Raw genomic sequence first — 20,318 nt, forward strand, 5'->3', positions numbered from 1 at the left:
AACTCAACCAAGTAATCAGCCCAAGTGGGAATCGAACCCGCGCCCGCTCGCAACTCCGGATCGACAGACGAGCACCTCAGCCGACTGACGCCGGTGGCCTGCAGTATGTTCCTAGCTTTCCTTCTCTCAGGCTTTCAGAAGATTCAGAAAAAAGATTTCTTGGTCTGCACAGTCTGTCACTTTTTCCAACAGATGATCGAATGATTACCCTGACATTCTGAAGTAGTGAAAAAATTACTATCTTCATGGGCTCGACGCTCTGAAAGAGGCAATGAAATTGCCCATACTGCGCTCATTGAATAAGAATTGAATATATGTTTAACACGTCTTTTTCTAGGACGGAGAAGAAATGATAGCCTAAAAGTAGTTCTTCCTCGACATGCATTATTATAATGCGAGTGAATAATGACACACCTTTTGCAGTTCGACTACCGCCGGAACCGACGACACACAACGCCCGTATCGACTGCAGAGTCGCTCATGTCGACTGCTTCTGCTGTCAAAGAACCGCTCATGTCGGTGGCAGACCGACTGCTTTTTGCAGTCGATCTTGGCGGCTGGAAGTCGCTCGTGTGTAAGGGCCCTAAGAATCCCTTCAGACGAGGCCACTTTTAGAAGCGCTGCTAATGCGCTGCCGCTCGTGAATAATACAGTATATTAAATGGAGGCCTCCAGGCACAGCCACGACTACAAAATCAGTCGCGCTGCAGACACTCTGAGTGGTTGGCTTCGCCGCTGGTGGCGGCCATTAAAAGTAGCGCTTCTTGTCGCGATACATAGAATTAAATGGCAGGTTTCAGACAGGGCCACAGCCAGGCCACTATTTTAGTGGCGCGTGAGTAGAGCGTTCGAGGCGCTGCTAACGGACTACTGTTGGGACACCAATTCCCTACACTACACCGTCACGACAGTATACAGACTATGTTACGACAGAATAATATATAGAATGACAATAATAATAATAATAATAATAATAATAATAATAATAATAATAATAATAAAACTATAGACTAGACAACTAAATAGGCCTAGCTGGAATAGTGCGAATTTACGGATATATTATTTATGTAGTAAAATCTCCTTCATTTCATGTTAAAATAAAATACCACATCTAAAATTATGTAAATAAATTAACAAAGAGATAAAAACTAGTTGATTTCAGGTTCTAACCTGGGTTCAATTACACCACGGCCTTTGACTTTACCATTACACTACAGCAGTGGTGGGCAAAATGAACGCAACACACAAGACAGGATTTAAATGGCAACTACATACTGTGGGAGGGGTTGCACTCTGCAGTGCAATGAGGGATTACAGACAGTTGCGCCACTACACTCCTACCTACCCTATGTAATTAGAATAGTCCATTCACGTGATATTTAATTAATCATTTTTCAAAGCAATTTCTTCAAATTTTGGATTTATATCTGTGCATTTTATTTTCAGTTGCGCAAGGAGATGAGCATCGCTTAAGCGGGATCTGTGGCCGGACTTTATACATTTCATTTTAGAAAACAGCTGTTCGCATTGGTAGGTTGATGAATACATACCGTCATTTCCCATAACTACGGTCCTGGAACACAACTATGGACCACGATACAACCATTCAAAGATCATTGTAGAAGTAACATAGACCATTCGTAGATAGCTGCAGTGACTTGAATTCAAACTACAGTAGAGCAAGAATATAGATAAACGAGGTACTAGGTTATGGAGTACAAAATTTGAATAGTTGTATCGTGGACAATAGTTATGTTCCAGGACCATATTTATGGGAAATGACTGTACTCATTATTTTTGAAGCAAACTGTCTAAGCAGTGGACATGTAGCACTGGACATCTTTTAAAAAATTTTAGCCCCCAGTAGACCTTAACATTCTGCTTTCAAGAAGCCAACATTCTGCAAATCCAGTACCTTTAACTGCAATTCTGGGATAGCATTTTCAATTTAAACATGAAAAGGAGTGGCAAAAATATTGAAATCTTTCTCCATCCTTTGAAAATCGCTGAATCTGTGTTCTTTGAACTCGTATAACAGGTGATCTATTTTAATAATGTACATATTTAAGTTCGCGTCCTAAATATTTGTAACTAATTCTAAACATGAGAAATGAAAGCACCGCCTTTCTTGTAAGTGTGATACCCTCTCGATTCATATGATTCTGCGAAAGACATTGTATCACTAATGAAGCTCCGAAGTACAGCAGTCCAGTATAATCCGCCACGTACACGCGCAGTATTTTCATGGAGTGGGGGAAGGGGTAGGTAGGGGGTAAGTTTGATGCTTCGCTGAGGTCTGACGTCACTGCGGCAATGCCGCAGGAATGCCCACCATTGCACTACAGATACCTATTGTAGTATAGTCTGTTGGTTGAATTACGTGCTATGAATGGTTTCATGTTTGCTGACTATTATGTTAATTTTGAATTCTTAAATATTAAACAAGAATACAGTATGTTTTATACCATATTGTCCCTCATTTCCGTAATTTTTAATTAATACTTTTTATCGTCCTGATGTAAATCATCAAACAAGGTATGTAATAGTTTCGATTCAGTCTTTCCAAAATTAATGGATGAACTATGACTCTTCTTCTATTTTTACGTCTATTCTTTCTCCGTTTGAGCAAAATTACCAAAAATATATCTCCTTCTACGACCATTTTCAGTGGAAGATTGAAAATTCCCTAAAAAATTAATTTATAAAGCAGCGCCACTAACGCGCGTTACTGGCGCTGCTTAATACATAGATTTTTGTAGAGAATTTTTCAGTCTTCCAGTGAACATGGATGTTCAATTTAATGGGTTCAGGGTATCTTGGCGATCATTCAATACTTTCTTTTCTGTTTATCCATTTTTCTGGAAATACTTGATTTAAATAATTCACCATCTCCCTTCCATAATGTGCAGAGGCACCATCTTGCTGGAATAAGATATCATCTTGAATTCCTCCTCATTCGACAGGGAATAAAGTACCAAAATCTGGAATGATTTCATTTTGCAGAAGGTTTAAATACAGTTCGGAATCTAAGTTACCATCAATGAAAAATGGGCCTATAAATCTGCCATAAACAGTACCAGCCCACACATTTACTTTTTATGGACGTTGTGTACGGTGTTATATCATCTAACGGGATTCTCTTTAGCACAGTAATTGCAGTTGTGACGATTTGCATTATCGTTTATAGAGAAAGTAGCTTCATTGGAGAATATGATTTTTTTTTTTTTTCACGAGATTAGGGTTCTGGTTGAGCATGACATTGAGGGTTTCAGCAAACTGACAGCATGGTCAACTACAAGCTGGCGAGTCGATAAATGTGGGTTTTTTCTACTGCTAATACAATATCAAGAGCATTTTCACCATCTGTAATTTCTTTTGGCCTTCCAGACTTTGGTTTATTTTTAACACTTCCAGTTTCATTCAACTTTCTTAAAATTTCGGATACCGTACAATGAGTAATGTTCCTTTCTGGATCCATTTCATTAAATAAGACACAAACCTCTTCTTGGGTCCTCCTTTTATCACCATAGCCGATAATAACTAGTATTTCAATTCATTCTCTTTCTGTAAGATTTTCCATAACTAATTACTTTCAGGTAGATATTGAATGAAATAACCATTGTTATTCAATTGTTTTTAATTAGCTTTATTTACTTGGTTCTATTAGCTTTTGTCTGCAATTGTTTAATCGAAAACCTCCTCAAATTGATGTACTGAAGCATTAAAATTTCCCTTTATTCAGTACATATACATTGTTATCAAAAGAGATTAATTTTTACAAAACAATAATATATTTATAAGTCACAAAAAATACGATTTTGTACGTACTGAGACCTGAAGAATCCTAAAATGGGAAAATAAGTACATAGTGCTATTAAGAAAACAGAATCATTGGCACACTCTTTATAAATGAAAAGCATAGTATTTGGAAACATGTTCAAAATGTTCCTTCTTTGACACCCTACAACTTTTGTATATATAGTTTCTTCATAATATTAGAAATAAACTTACAAACATTGTTGCATACTTTTTGCTCACTCCATATAATCGCGATATTCAATTATTTTTTTATAAATCCCACTGAATTTATAACATATACAGTATGTGCTATAAAGTTATCATAAAAAGAAAATTGAGTGTCCGCAGAATAATTTTACTAAAACCATCATGTTCTGACACAACTTTCGATATTTCGAATATGTTTTCTTGGAGACATGAAGGCAAATGCAGCTGTTTAAACTATTATCTTTCACAATAAATTTTGTTATTCTTATGACCTTAGCTTGGTTCACTGGACATTTTAAACTGATGATATTTAGTTCTGATCCTGAACAATACACACAATCAACTCTGACATGATATCATTCTCATAATTTGCAATACAGGCTGTTCAAAATAAGCCGCACACTTAATCAACAGCATGCAATTGGTCTAGGGCAGCGTTTTTCAACTTATTTCAACATTTGGCACAGTAGGCCTAAATATATAATTTAAAACCCCGTGGCACACCCATATAATCTAAACCAGTGGTTCCCAACCAAGAGGGAATTTTGAGGGTTTAAAAGGGAATGTGTTTACCGTACTGAATGTTGATTTGTGCCTCGTTCACTGAATGTTGACTCATGTGGACACTATTTTACTACTCTTTTCACTTCTATTTTTCCAATTTTTGCTACGACAACGTTGACTATTTTAATTTTCTCGCGGCACACTTGTTGAAAATGGCTCGTCTAAGGAGAGTGTCCCTGTCATAACAATTATTGTCAGGATTTTGGGCTAGCTAAACAGTATTGTTGATATAACTAAGTAAACTATGCCTTCAATCTATTTAGCCGTTTGTTCAGCTAGTAGCCTATATTTTACACCTTTATTCCAAACGTTTTTTCAGCTAAATTTGATCGTAAACTGTTGCTCAATATTCATAAAATTTGTTTGTTGAATCTAACCAACATTATTTTAAAACGGAGTTCATGGAACTGCTTATCTAGCAACTCAACTCGCTTTTCTACGCCTGCCACCAAAATGTCTGAAGAAGAATGGTCTCATAAATCAGTGTCACGTGCTGTCAGCTCGAATTCATGAGTCAATTACATGCAATGTTATCCTTGAATTTACAACAGATAATAAATATAAACGTGTTATTTTGACAATTTTTACTTGCACTATTGTAACGTTTATAACTGTCACATCGCGGTGCTTACCAGAGCCCTTGGCGTGCACTACTCTCTCTGGAATGCGCTCTCTGTCGAAGTGCGACATCGTGTCCAGGAATATGGCGTCCTGCAGTAGGATTGGACCTCTGGGGCCTACTGTGAGGCTGGACGTTATGTCGGACACTGGGGCACCGTAACGAGTCTGGATAAAGGACCTCTCGTGCTGAAAGTGGAATCAATACAGTATAACAAGCAAGAGCGATGAGTAGAGACCAACACGATATGAAGAACATTTTGCGAAAATATGAAATTATTTTGAAAAATATGAACATATGAAAAAACATTAATGCCAAAATATCTTCGTTCATGAAAAAATTTGGAGCAGGTTTACATATATCTACAAAATAAGCCTTTAGAGATTAATAAAAACAAACGTCGATATGTCGAGGTGCTTCCGGCAATTGGTAATGCTTCGAGTTATCGAGAATTCAAGATGCAAAAAATATGAAAAAATTTCCAGTATCATAAATTATTATTGATTACAAGTATTACCACTTTACTTTCAACAAAGAGAAGTCGAGGTTGTCCACCGACTCTTTCTTTGCTTTTCAGGGCGACGATTTTGTTCATTCACAACACAGTTTGAGAAGAATAATATTAAAAACTTGTCATTATGTCCTCCCAATGGTGTTGATTGTGCTATACCGTTACGGTACGGATACCTGTCTGTAGTAATTGACTGGTTAGAAATAGTACTAATGGGTTGATTCCTGGAGGAGGACACTTTCAAAGAAAGGAAACTGCCAAAGCGTTTATTGCAAACTCTTTGGAAACTACTAATGTACTGTGCTTGTTAAAGTAATAGTATTTCATCTTAGTCATTCCAGGCAAATTGGAAATTGCAAACAAAATTTTTTTTGAGAAATATATGTTTATTGTTAGTGTAAGACATATATATGGCTCTAAATTTAAATATTTAAAAGTTTTATTTTCAAAAGGAAAATATTTTACAATTTTTATGGGCATTGAATCTAATGGTCTTGACTGGATAATAGGTACTGTTTCGATTCCCTAAAGTTATCACCAATTACCTACTCCTAGAGAGGTCAACTGTTAATATATGTTTTTCAAGGAGCTATTGTTGAAGAAATATTTTGAGAGTTTGCACTGGTAATTCCAGAGCTGCAGGATCAAGGATCTTTATACTTTATATTATTTCTACCACTTATTTTCAGTAGTTTGGGTTAAAAATTAATCTTACAGTTCAAGTGAATATTTTGACTTAGAAATGTCACAGTTGTTTTGAAACTGGAAAAATGGACATTAACTCATAATTATGTAACATCCGTGAGAAAATGTAACATCCGTGACATGGGAGAAACAGCTATAAAACAATTACAGATTATGTTTTTGTGAACTAATTGGATACCATGACATTTGCATAGCTTTTTGGACACTATGAGAATGAATATGTTTTTTGCTTGAGACAGAGACCCGAGTTTTATACTTTTCGTTAATAAGGTGTGAAGTGATTTCACAAATCTTGTAACATCCGTGACGGAACCTTTAATTTATTTTCTGCAATAATAATACATTTTATTCAACAACTTTTTTTCCGTAAAATGATACTGATCTTCTAACTTTAATTTAATAATAAAAGTTGACAAAAAGTAATTTCATTTTCAATAACTGTATAAAGTTTGAAAATAATAGAAATGTGACGTCCGTGACAACTGAAATGGCTGCATATTCATTTAATTTTAATTACATATGTATACATAACTTTAATTTTCACCTTAAAATCGAGTTATGTACTGGGCTTTCATTTCAAAACTTCTCAGTCTAAATAACTAATTGTTTAAATGGAATTCAATTTAAACAAAAAAACACGTCAATTTATATATTGAGGGGAAAATCTGAAACCAGGCTTAATTGCATTTCAGATTTCACACCCACCCCCAGCCTCCCCATTTTCAAATTTCAAATAGCACCTCTATATTTTTATACTTAAACATGAAAGAGCATTCAATTGTTTATACACCTCATTCATTTATTTCACATCTTTTCCTTGGCATTCTGAAAAGAAACAGCTTATTTTGCACTGAATCAAGTGTTCAAAATGTGCTCCATTGTTGGTTAAACAGTAAATACAGTCTATTTTGGAACTCCTGGCGAGCGTTATGGTGTGTTTCTTTACTAATCCGATTACATTCTTGGGTTATTCTATTTTTCAATTATTGAATATTCTCAGGCGGAGGAGTATAAACAACTGATTTCAAATCACTCCATAGGACGACGTCAAGCGGCGTCAGGTTTGGAGATCTCGCCCGCCATTCTACAGCACCTCTCCTATCAATCCATTTTCCAGGAAATCTTCTATCCAGCCAGTACCTATTGTGTTTGTTAACAAACTCATTTAAGAAAAAAGCCGCTTCATCACTAAAGCAAATATTTTGTGTCAAATTTGAATCATCTTCAATTATCTGGGACATCTGTTCACAAAATTCTACTTTTCTATCAAAATCGTCTTCGCTGAGCTATTGGCGACTTTGTATTTTGTAGGGCAAAAATTTGTTCATTTTCAGCACTATATGTATGGAACCAACCGCAATGTTTGTTACAGCAGCTATTTTTGGAATGAAGGTGGTGGGTTCATTAATTAAATGACCTAGTATTTCATCTGCGAAGTTTCATTGAGTTGTCTAGGTTGGCCATTTGTTTTATTGCACACAGAACCAGTTTCTTCAAATTTCCGTATTAGATCTATGACATCAGTGACTTTCGTTTTTCTCAGGATGCCTCTCGTTGAAAGCTGTAGCAGTTCTATGAGGACAACGGTTTTCAGCTCCATAAATGAATATGATTTCTATTCTCTCTTGAAGGGTATACACCATTTTACAATAATTTAATACAAGAACACAACTATTACAAGAAATGTTCAAAAGTAATTTATTTGTAGCTTCTGCTCTAATCCATATTAACAACAATAGAGATTGTTGCCAGGCAACGATATAAAACAAAAGATGTGAAATAAATTAATGAAGTGTATAAAAAATTGAATGCTCTTTCATATTTAAGCATACAGATATAGGGGTGCCATTTGAAATTTCAAAGTGGGGTAGCTGGGGGTGAAATCTAAAATGCAATTAAGCCTGGTTTCAGACTTCCCCCCTAAATTGACGTGTTTTTTTTTTTTTGTTTAAATTGAATTACATTTAAATAATTAGTTATTTAGACTGGAAAGTTTTGAAATAAATGCCTTGTATTTCCTACTTGGAAGAGAAATATTCATCGAGATTAAGTGCCTACAACCGAGGCTGCGCAAAAGTTTAGAGTCGAGACAAATTGAAGCTTGCGTTCGCCGCCATGATTAGGAAGAAGCACCGGCTAGAAGACGACTTTACTATGCAATGTCGAAAGTTTAATATAATATATAATGGTGTGTCTTATACATCAATTTCAATGGATAAATGAAAAAAAATCCTGGTTTTGAAGCAACCACGTTATGGACATAATTCAAGCTTAATTACAGTTAGTTTGATATGAAACTAAAGAAGACTGGAGCAATTTGATAAAATACATTGTATAGTTGTTTGACGACATACAGAGCGAACAGAAATTGTAGTAATAGTTCAAATGAAAAGAAAATTATTAGTATTAGTTATTATTCATAAAATGCTTCAGTTGTGTAAGGCAATAGGCCTACATTATACCCATATTGTAAACACATGATATGAACGAGAAACTAACAATTATTATTTATCTGCTTCCATATAGCATAATATACACTTGTAAAATAAAAACATGTACCAGATGTTTTAGTTTGAAATATAAATAGGTCTACAAGCCATTAACTTGTTATCACAGCAGTAGTATAAAATAAACTTCACATGCATGAATTACTCCGTCATATAAACTTTGAAACATATATGGCACTCAGGTCTAATGTACAGAACATTGATTTATTATTATTAATTATTATTATCATTTTTAATAAGATTGACTTCGTTAAATATTGTCTTACAACTTTTTTTATGTAAAGTCGTGTTGTAACTTTCATCTGTGTCGTGACGTCTGCTCTTTATGTACAGACCGATTATTTAGTCCTGACAGCTCGGCGACGAGAAAGAGGGGAAGTAATAGGAATAGTGGGGAGAGCTCCGGAATAGAGATAAGGGCAAGCGGTCGGTAAAGGAATGCAGTACAGCTTAATTGTACTAGAAACATACCGCTCTACCGCACGCATGACATCCGATTACTCCGAAGGCAAGCGAGTGACTAACACAAACACCCCTTGGCGTAACTAAATGGACTCGCCTGACCCAGACGCACATCGCCGGCGACTGTCAGGACTAAATAATCGTACTGTACGTATCACTGTGGCCAGTTTAATACGTTTGGATACTCATTTTCTAAAATACTCGTATGTTCCTTTAGTTGTAGAAAGATTGCAGATATGTTCGCATTGTTTTTCACACTATGCAAGAGAGACCCTTGGGAAGTAATATGCCATTGTTCTTTATCAACATCTGTATAATCGCTCTTTCACTTAAACAGCATATCTCAATAATCTCAAATGATGGTGTGACAAGACTCCCATTATTCTCTCGTTAAAAAAAAGAAGAGAGATTTTGTTCACTACTGGTATCATTAATTGGGTCTTTGGATTTATTACAACACATTTTCTTAACAATTTAACAACAAAACCAATGCATACAATCACATTTTCAGAATATATTGCAATTGGGAATGATGTAAGAATGTAGGAAGTTTAATAATTGATATCTACAGTTGAAAGTTCAAAAGAGTCATATCGTCTCTGATTCTGAAAACACAGAGGATCATTACTACAGTGCGTTAAGAGTTTAGAAAATACCATAGGATATATAGGCTTCTTCTTAGCGGACGTTCCCCTGTTTGTAATATAACTTAAATAAGTTAATTACCGGTACGTATTTTCTAACGTATATACAATAACAGAAGTAGGTCTATTGTATTCAATGTATTCAATTATTGGAAATACAAATAAACTAATACACAAGTCTATTAATTGTATGAGCAATATAAAGCGTTTATATTTAAAGGAATGCTCAGTTATAGTATTTAGTATCTCTGTTATTTTATATTAAACGTTAGAAAATACGTAAATAAGTTTAGTTATATTACAGTGAAGTAGAATGCCCACGAAGAAAATGCCTATATATCCAATGGCATTTTCTAAATTTCGAATGCTTTATAGAAACATTGTATATAATGCTTTATATAAACAGCCTTCAGTCTCCGATGAATTTCTATAGGGGGCACATTTTCTACTGTTAAAAACTCGATCACAGCACGCTGTTACAGACGCACCGACATACTGCTGGTACACGCCGCCTCGTTTCAGGCTATAACTCGGAGCTCTCTCATGAATAAATATATTAATTATATATAGCGACAAAAAATAGGAGGCATTACTTTTCAGCATAGCCTTGTACAAACAAAGCTGCATCTATAGCAAAAGGTAAGAGCTGGTCTAATACTCCTAACCTCGATGATGCTCCAGTAAGCTTGAATGTTGAAGTTGAGAATATTGTATGTGAGCCAGAAATAAACATTGGTATGGATGTTGTAGATGATGAAACTGGTCCTTCACAGTCACCATCCCTTAAAGGATATGTAATATGTATCAATCAGAGAAAGGAAACATGAATAAATATTCAGTTAGTGAAGGCCCAAACTAGTTGATAATTAGTAAAAGTGCATTTTGTGAAATTGTGTCAATGTTAGCCTGTAAGTGTGGTGGAACAGCTAAAATTAGTTTGAATAATTCTGCTGGCTATGCCCCTACATTTCATTTACTTATATTGTGATAATTGTGCTTTTGAGGAAGATATCAAGTCATATGATAAGGTTGTGACAAATCACATAATGTAAACCGCAGAGTTGTGCGAGCATTTGCTCAAGAAACTTTTGCTATGGTAATGGACATGAACCCCTTATCAAAGACTGCTTATAATTTACACTTTCACTCTGTGTGTGTTGCCAGTGGCACTACTGCAAAAGAGGCCCTAGATGATGCCAAGAAAGAGGTATTAAATGCACATTTGCTTGTTTGTAGCTGCGAACCAACCTCTCCAGTGCATAACATAGTGGTCAGTTTTGACGGATCGTGGCAGAAACGAGGTTTCAAGTCAAACTTTTGTGTTGGCTGTGTCATTGCTATAAGCACATTTTATACATTTTTCAATCTTAAAAATGCAAGAACTCCAAGCTATTAGAGATAACTACATGAAATTGGCATGACATCTTGAAAACATATCATTGAAGAATTTCTCAAGAGGAATTTTTTATATTTCCATTTCCTTAAAAGAAATTATTTTTTATGTACATATTTATATCTAAGAAATACGAATGTAAATTTCACAAGTTAAAAAATAAAATTAAAACATAAACTTTTAAAATTTTCTCTAGTAGGATTATTAAGGTGTTCATAAGCTTTCATTTAAGTCCAGAATCAAGCCTTTATGTGAAATTATACTGAAGTTAATGCAATTTTTTTTACCGGCATCTATATTTCTATTGTTTTTAATGAATATAACCAGTGGACTCTCATGAAATTGAAACCAGTATATTAATCCAGTTCTGTATGTTATTTCAACATGTTCATGTATCAAAATACCTCCTAGATGAAATAAATAAGAAAAATTGAATTTCATAGATTCCCACCCCTTAAAGCCATGGGGATTGTGTGAAAGAAGCGCCAAGGATACAGGAATCTCCTCATTGAAAGGCCAGACATTGTGCACTGTCGCACAAGAAACATTTTTCCATGGAGCAGTTTAGAAAAGAGAACAAACCTGTATTTTACATGGAAGAAACATGATTTGACTGCAATATTACGTTTCGTAAATGCTGGCAGAAGGAGAGGTATGTAGAGGTTGCAACAGCATGAGGAATTGCATAGAGCAGGCCGATTGTTGTAAATGTGGGATCAGAAAATGGGTTTCTGTGGGAAGCGAATTAGTTTATAAAGCGAGCAGGCATATCAACTGAAATTACCGTTAGCAGATGAATTCAAGTAATTTAAAAAATGGACTTAAAATCAAGTTCTGCCCAGTTTGCCTGAAGGATCTGTACTCATTGTAATGTACAACGTCCCATACCATTGCAAACAATTAGATAAACCACACACAATTATGCCAATAGGAGAAAGGTTGCTTAGTTACAAAGAAGAGGGGTGGATTATAAAGCCTTGTGAGCAGGACCACGCTTCCGGATTTATTAATAGACTTTATTAAACACAAATATGTACAGTTTTGAGTATTTTTTTTATTGTTTCGGAGGTCTGACTCGGAACCTCGCAGACTAAGTTTGACTGTGAAGTACTGGTGGAATGATGAGCATGGTAAGGGGAAATGGGAGAATCCCGAGAAAAACCCCTCGTACCAACTTTGCCCACTACAAATTTTTCCATGACCTAAATGGAAATCGAGCCCACGTCGGGCGAGGTGAGCCTCGATAACTCAAAGATAAGGTTTTCAAATCACACGGTCACCGAGTCCTTCATTTACCTCCTTACAACTGCGACTTGATTGCGTTTGAGTTGGTTTGGAATAAGGTGAAACACTACATTTGAACACATCATACGACGGGAGACGTTACTTTATCTAACTTAGAAATCTTGAAAATGGAAGAACTTCCTGCTGTGGCTGTAGAAGATTGGAGAGGGTACTACAGATGTCATTGACGAAATAATTAATTTTAGACCAAGCAACAAAGATGATAATAATGTTGCCGATGACGACGTTGGCAATAGGCCTAATGATAGCAATATTATTTTTGCCTATTGCAAATTAATGTGAATTGGAATAAGCCTGTAGAATATTGTTATAAGAATATATACATAATAGTTCTAAGTAAGGTATATAACACTGGACAACGAATTTTAACTTTTTGTTTGCGACATGAATGAAATCTCTCTTGTATTAAGAAATGTATTACGCTGAACACGAATATGACAACGAATATGCAAGATTGTGTCTGGTTTAAGGATAAATTGAGGATAATTCCAGTACTCATATTTTCTATGGAAATCTGCTTGATGTCATGTATTTTATATTCATGATCGCTTACCTTGACTAATTACGTTTTCTCTTGGCTTCCCTCTTATAATCAAGTTCAGGAGCATCCCTGATGATTGTCCAGCAGTAATCATCAAGCATTCTTGCATTCCATTTTCCTTAGTAACATTTTTCCATTAACGAGATTTTTTGGTGGAAACGTTCACCATGTTCGTCGCTAACATCTCCACAACTTTCAGAGAAAAAATTCAGGGGGGACTGTAAAAAGTGTAATTTAAGGTACATGTTGCACCCCATTTTTGATAAGATACAGCATATCTATAACAAGGTCCTCATAGTTTCCAGCTCGTTTGTTTCCCAAGAAATTGTTTGTGACTTCTCTGAAAGATATCCATGCTTCTTTCTCAATGCCACTTAAAAGGTGTTCAAAGATCTCATTTTGTTGTAGTTTACAAATCTGTGGGCCAACAAAAACTCCTTCCTTAATCTTTGCCTCACTAATGCTCGGAAATTTTGTAACTAGATATTTGAATGTAATTCAGTTCCGGCCCAACTTTTAACAAAGTTTTTGATGAGACCAAGTTTGATATGAAGTGAAGGAATTAAAATATTCTCAGATCCCATCACAGCTTCATATTGATCTTTAATTTTTCCAGTTTTCATACTTTGACATAAAGGTAATTCCTTTTTTATGAAATGAGAAACTCTATCTCTACTGTCCCATTCACATATGAAACAACAGTGTTTAGTATAGTCTAGTTGGAGTCCAGTTAATATTGCAATTACTTCAAGCCTAGACATATTTTCCATTTATAGTGAATTGAATCGAGGACGAGTTTCAGACTGACATATGATTCCTTCATATATACCGAATAACGAATAGGAATTGACAACTGTTTGCCACTATGGAGCAATACAGCTTTGAGACTTAATTTAGACTCACATGAACAACCGCCATTCCTCAGATGTGATTAATGTTCAGAGCCTCCAATAAACCACTAACATCACTGCAAAATACTAAATCGCCTTCCACAGAAAAATACTTCGCAAAGTATTTCTGTATTTCTGTCACAAAAAATGACACTTTCACATTTTCGAAAAGATAGTTTCATTGTTGTAATCTGGAGGCTAACAGCTCTGTCTTGGATTTTGAAAATTCCAGATCTCTCACTAAATCATTTAATTCACACTGGCTATCCTTGTGATGTTCAGAAGATTTAACATCAGGTGCAAAATCAGGACCTGTAGATGTGGATGGTTGTAGATCATAAGGTTCGTCTTCTGACTCTATGGAGTATGATTCAAGGGTGTGGGAGAGTGTAGTTCATTACTGTGGGGCACAGGACAAGTGGCAGAATGTATATTGGGATGTATAATAGGTTTCCTTTTCTTATTCGACATACGTTGGATTGGTGGAACCATATCAAAATAAGTCTTCTGAGTGATTTGTAGGCTCCAGCCAAATCATGGGATGACAAAAGGCATCGACGCCCGACGGTCTCCTATGATTCAACGAAACCAGAAGATTCGTGTAGAAAGTCTTACAACAGATATGTGGAGCTCAATAATCTTATCTTGGTCTCTTAATCTGCAGAATTTACCAGAATAAAGATTGTAAGCTGTTTTTAATAGGAGTGATATTCCTTCGCTGCACAGCAAACATCACATTACCGCAAATGTACAGGAACTGTTAGGATTGTTTATGCACTTGTGACGTTGTTAAGAACAAAAATTCTAAACTGGTAATTAAATGAATTTCACACCATATCACACACACACACTTTTTTTTAGCGATTTAAGAAGAAATTTTCTCTCGAATTTTAACTAACTGCATATATCACATCTGTACTCCAAAACGCTCCCTAGACACTGTGGAGGGAAACCTAAATGCATTTCTGTGTTGTTCCTTTATTTCTTATCGTTATTTTCAGTCCTTTCCTACAACGATAAACCTAAGATAAATATAAACTGAGCCTTTAAAGAATGTTTGCTTAATACCCCTACAGCTCACCGATAAATTTATCTAGTGACAACTTCCTGTTGTCCTACTATAAAAATTAGACGCAACACGCGAATTGCAATAACATTTTCGTGTTCAAAGGTCTCAAATTAATTGAAAATTTTATACCCCACTCATGTCGTAATTTTTCTGTTATCCAGTGTAATGTATAGAAACTAGCGTCATGCATTTTACAGACGCTATGTTCGGTTCAGGTTTGTTGAGTTTGGCGAAGTTCGATATTCGCTGATGTTCGCTCTGTAGATGGAGGTGTATAGTATTCGTTCCATGTTGTAAAAATATTTGCTATCCTCCACTCTTACTTATTCATGTTTTAACAGCTTAAGGATTTTAGTACAGATCTTGCAATTAGTTTTCCATATGAAATGCCTCTTTCATGTTCGAACATTGTAGGACACTAACAGAAATAAAGTAATTATAGAAACATAGCCATTACCGATCCCCAGCCCAGATAAGAGACCAGGGAGTACTCACGACTATAATTAAATACTTATTCATTACCGGTTAAGATCTATTACGAAGTCATGTTCTCCTCTGAAAACCGGAGTGCCGTGAGAAAATACCTTCTTCCATACTGTCAGTGTTTGAACGAAGTTCCTTTATAGAAAAGAGCCTTACAGTGAAAGAACCAATGTTTTCTGAATAGTCGCGCTACGTACGGGAGGGGCATCCAACCCGTGCCGTCACCTTGACGAATACATACCGCACCGAGCAGAGCATACGTCACGAGTCGGACTACGTCATTCATACCTTCCTCCAAGACCACGCGTTATCCACATGTCAAGGTACTGCCTAGAGGTGGAATTCGAAGAAATGTCAGTCGAGAAGTACTAGTTTAAAGAGCAAGGGGGAAAATGAATACTTCTGTATTCAAAATAATCACTAGAGCCCGGATGTTAGGCAAAATGCCTTTTTTAAACTCTATGTATGTATGAAAGACCTATTAGAGATAAACACGTTTCCACACATTTAGGGACGATAGGCTCAATTTTTATTTTGCATTTTTTTTTCTATTTTAGCTCCCATTGCCTATTTTAGAGTTAAATGCCTTTTTATATTGTTATTGTACATTTTATATATTTTAAAGCATTTAAAATAAACCGCACATAAATTATATCAAAAACAAAAAAAGAACGGTTGTGTAAAATATAAATATATAATCACCTCACACAAATATTTGCTGAGAATCTTATTCTCCACCAATACATATGTTTCCAAGAAGTCGTAAACTTTTCTCCCCTACATATTCCATTTTTTTATGTCACCTAACAAAGATGTTTGAACAGTATATTTAACCCTCAGTGCTCAGGTCACTTCGGAGTTTACCAGCGAAAGAAAGGGGATGAGGGAAGTATTAAAAGCAAGTCTCCAGGTCCCATTACTGTTGTCGCTTGCACGCACAAGTCACGCTTACTTTGAACACTCTAATCCAGTGGTCCCCATCTCACAGCACTGTGTCGTCATCAAGCCTTGCCCGCTCGCCCGCTTGGGAAGCGAAAGTCGTAACAGGGCAGGTAAGACGTTCAGCGGCGGGACCACAATATGAATTTACTGGATAGGTTTATGATTGTTTTCTGATGATAAAAGATACTGGCTGAATAGAAATAACTAAATAAACTATCTTAAGCAATTTTGAAAAAAAAAAAACATTTTAGCCTATTTTCAACAAAGTTAGAAGTTAATAAGTTTATAATTACTTTCAGAAATATAATACACATTTCGTGTTAATTATTCGGGCAATGCATGACAATTACTGTGAATGTGTAAACTGTTTCTGTTAGGGAAAATGTTGAACAAAACACATAAAAGCACTAGGAATAGTAATGCAGAAATGAACTCCATTCAATCCACTCAACATGGCATTAACACTGATTTTTCGGGATTTGTTTAGTTCTCTTTTCCCTCAGAAATTTCTCAACGTTTGGAACTATTGTTTGTATAGTGCATAGTGTGACAGAACATTTTAAGTTTTGATTCGATACTTGGCTTCCATGACATGGCTTGTTTATCTTCATCATAGGAAAAAATTACTGTTCGCACAGATATGTGTATCCGAAAATATATGTCTGTACAATGGGGGAAATCGAACACATGGAAAGTTCATATAAAAGTCAGATAACTACTTTTGTTTTGATATGTGTCCTTCAATTCACTATCGTAAAGTAAATCAATAAGTTCCAATTACAAATAATAATCGAAAATCAAATTGAAAATTTCCCTAGTCTTTAAATCTTGAATTCCTGGCGCAGATCGCATGATGTGTGAATATATTCTTCGAAATCCAAAGTCTTAAGAAACTATTATGCCTATATCGTTGTTAATTTTGAAAAATGTGATGTAATTTAACCTTTTAGTTAAGCTAAGGTTCCATAATTAGAGGTGATTTCATATTAAACGCCTTCACTCTGTCACATAACTGTGCAATAATCTTGTTGTTACCTTGTAGAAAATAATTTAAAGCATTCAGGTAATTCCATTAAGAAAGCAAGTTCACAAATCCATTTTTTCATTTTTCAGTTATGATACAGACTTTTCTTTTTTCTCCGTGAACGATGATATTTCCTCCCTCAGTTCAAAGAACCTATCCAATAATTTGCCACGACTTAGTCATCGCACTTTACTATATTATGACAGATCGCCATACTCGCTAAGGTCCATACCTGTGGAGTAACGGTCAGCGCGTCTGGCTGCGAAACCAGGTTGCCCGGGTTCGAATCCCGGTCAGGTTAAGTTACCTGGCTGAGGTTTTTTCCGGGGTTTTCCCTCAACCCAATACGAGCAAATGCTGGGTAACTTTCGGTGCTGGACCCCGACTCATTTCACCGGCATTATCACCTTCATATCATTCAGACGCTAAATGACATAGATGTTGATACAGCGTCGTAAAATAACAAAATAAAATAAAAAAATACTCGCTAAGAAATAATTTCATGGGAGAAATGAACGATTTTCACTTCGTCCCTTAGACTCCTTATTACACTCATTTTACTTCCAACCATGGAAGGAGCACCATTGGTTGCCAAGGATATAAGTTTATTCCAAAGGAGTCCAAAATAATTTTTACAGCCTCTACATGAAAATATCGGAACCAGTAGTAGTATATTTTATGAGAACAATATATAAGAACTCTCCTTAATATGAAGGTTTTCAATAGCGCCTCTTACAAAAATCACCAGTTGGGGATTATCGCTTACATAAGTATTTTCATCTATTGCCAAAGAATAACAAATGAAAGACTGACAAACAATTACTAATTGCATCTGAACGTCCTTGGCTAGACCTCGGATGGGATGCATCATGGTGGAAGGACACAAACTGATAGATTCTAACTCCTACACTTGTTGTGAGAAAAGGTCTTCACTTGTAATTAAACATTCTTCAAATTTTCAATCTTAAAAGGTTTCCCAACATTTTACTATTACAAGTGAAATTTTCACTAACATTGTGATCTTAACAACTTCTAGCTCAGTTTCCTTGAATTGTTGAATTAATGCTACACGCTCTTCTCTTCGTATCTGCCATATTCGTTCCTGTGAGTTGTATAATGCATCTTTAAGCTGTATTTCTTCAGTGTGGCCTACGTTTTGAAGTGTTTTCTGCTCCTCACATCTCTTGTTTGAATGGATGGCAAGAACCGCCTCTGTTCACTGTAACGGAACGTCACAAACCGGTCCTCTGCCCGGTACAGTAAGTACGCTTGAGCCAAGCACTGCCCGCGCCCGTTCATACGCGAGTTGATGATCACTGCCCTAATCCCTTCTCACACCCTCTTTTTGAGACAATGCACAGTCGGTTTTTCCCGGTCTCTGAAAGAAAGTAGAGACAGTCCTTCTGAAAGAAGTTGTTTTAAGTTTGCTCCAATCACTTCAGTAGAAGTAGAAAAATCTTTTTCCACCATGAAAAACGTTCTCTCTGACTGGCGGCTCACTATGACAGTTGATAACTTAAAAAAGCATCTTGTTGTGACATGTTACCAAGGAAAGATGAGTACTGTATGGGATAGTTTATTAAGTATTGACTATTTTTTGTCTGTTTCCATGAATAATAAATGCCTATTTCACTGTCTATTTGTACTATTTTAGTGCATATATATATATATATATATATATATATATATATATATATATATATATATCTTCTATTTTAACCAAAATACATGCCTAAACATCCGGGCTCTAATAATCACAAAGCTCGTTGTCTCATTTGTGAACAGTTTGTTGTTGTAATTATTGTGGTCGGAAATAATTTCGTCATTTTTTCCGTGAGCACGAGTTTGTTGTAATCCGCCATATAGTTGTAGACGAGTCACGGAGAAGTCATTCAACGCCGGTGGACTGTGAAAGGGGAACCAATGCTTTCCCCATGCTTCCACCCCTATGTCTGTGAGTTCTGCATCCCTGACCTAGGGAATTAGGGTTCTAGAAAACTTGCGATAACCGTCTATAGTCACCGTGCAAGCTTCTCTGATGGCGACTGTTGTTACTAACTATAGGACAGCAGCGATAGAGTTGTGCTTGAAGAGTATGAATATATTTAACGTCACAGGTTGAACGATTAGAAATATGGGTGATCCTAAAAAGCGGAAAGGTAACGCAATTTACTGTGTTCTTTGGTGTAGTAATGCTTATAGGGACACACTAACCGATATCGTTTTTATTCATTTCCAAAACAGAAAACTGAAGCGCAAAGATGTTAATTGTGGATCCAAGCAGTACGCAGACGAAAGTAAGAGGCCTACACTGCTTGTAATAATAGTATTATTATATACCAATGTAAAAATTATAGTGTACATATTATGCTATGTTTATAAATAACATTAAGTTAACAACGACGGGAATTTATAATTTAAATTTCAATGCTGTATATGCTATTGTATTTAAAAGTAAAACATAGTACATAATTACCGAAATCTTTACATATACTATCTATAATATTAGCAATAATAAATATTCATATATTTAATTTTTTAATGTATTCATATCGATATTTAATTCTTGATTTCAAGTGCTGATAGTTCACCTTGAGAAGCAACAACCGCAACAAGAATTTGCAATATTCATTTTATGGAGACCGAGATCAGGA

The 20,318-nt window shown here is 35.7% G+C and overlaps 1 protein-coding gene across 3 annotated transcripts in view; it reads right to left on the reverse strand.

Moving 5' to 3' along the window:
* The window catches only part of LOC138698640 (catalase-like), a 153,564-nt gene that overhangs the window by 113,309 nt on the left and 19,937 nt on the right, over positions 1-20,318 (reverse strand). For all 3 annotated transcript variants that reach the window (XM_069824776.1, XM_069824767.1, XM_069824785.1), the window contains exon 2: positions 5,202-5,376. In XM_069824776.1, the coding sequence (XP_069680877.1) occupies positions 5,202-5,376 (175 nt within the window). The remainder of the gene's footprint in view (positions 1-5,201; positions 5,377-20,318) is intronic.

This window comes from Periplaneta americana, chromosome 1 (assembly GCF_040183065.1).
Source record: "Periplaneta americana isolate PAMFEO1 chromosome 1, P.americana_PAMFEO1_priV1, whole genome shotgun sequence".
Taxonomy (NCBI): Eukaryota; Metazoa; Arthropoda; class Insecta; order Blattodea; family Blattidae; genus Periplaneta; species Periplaneta americana.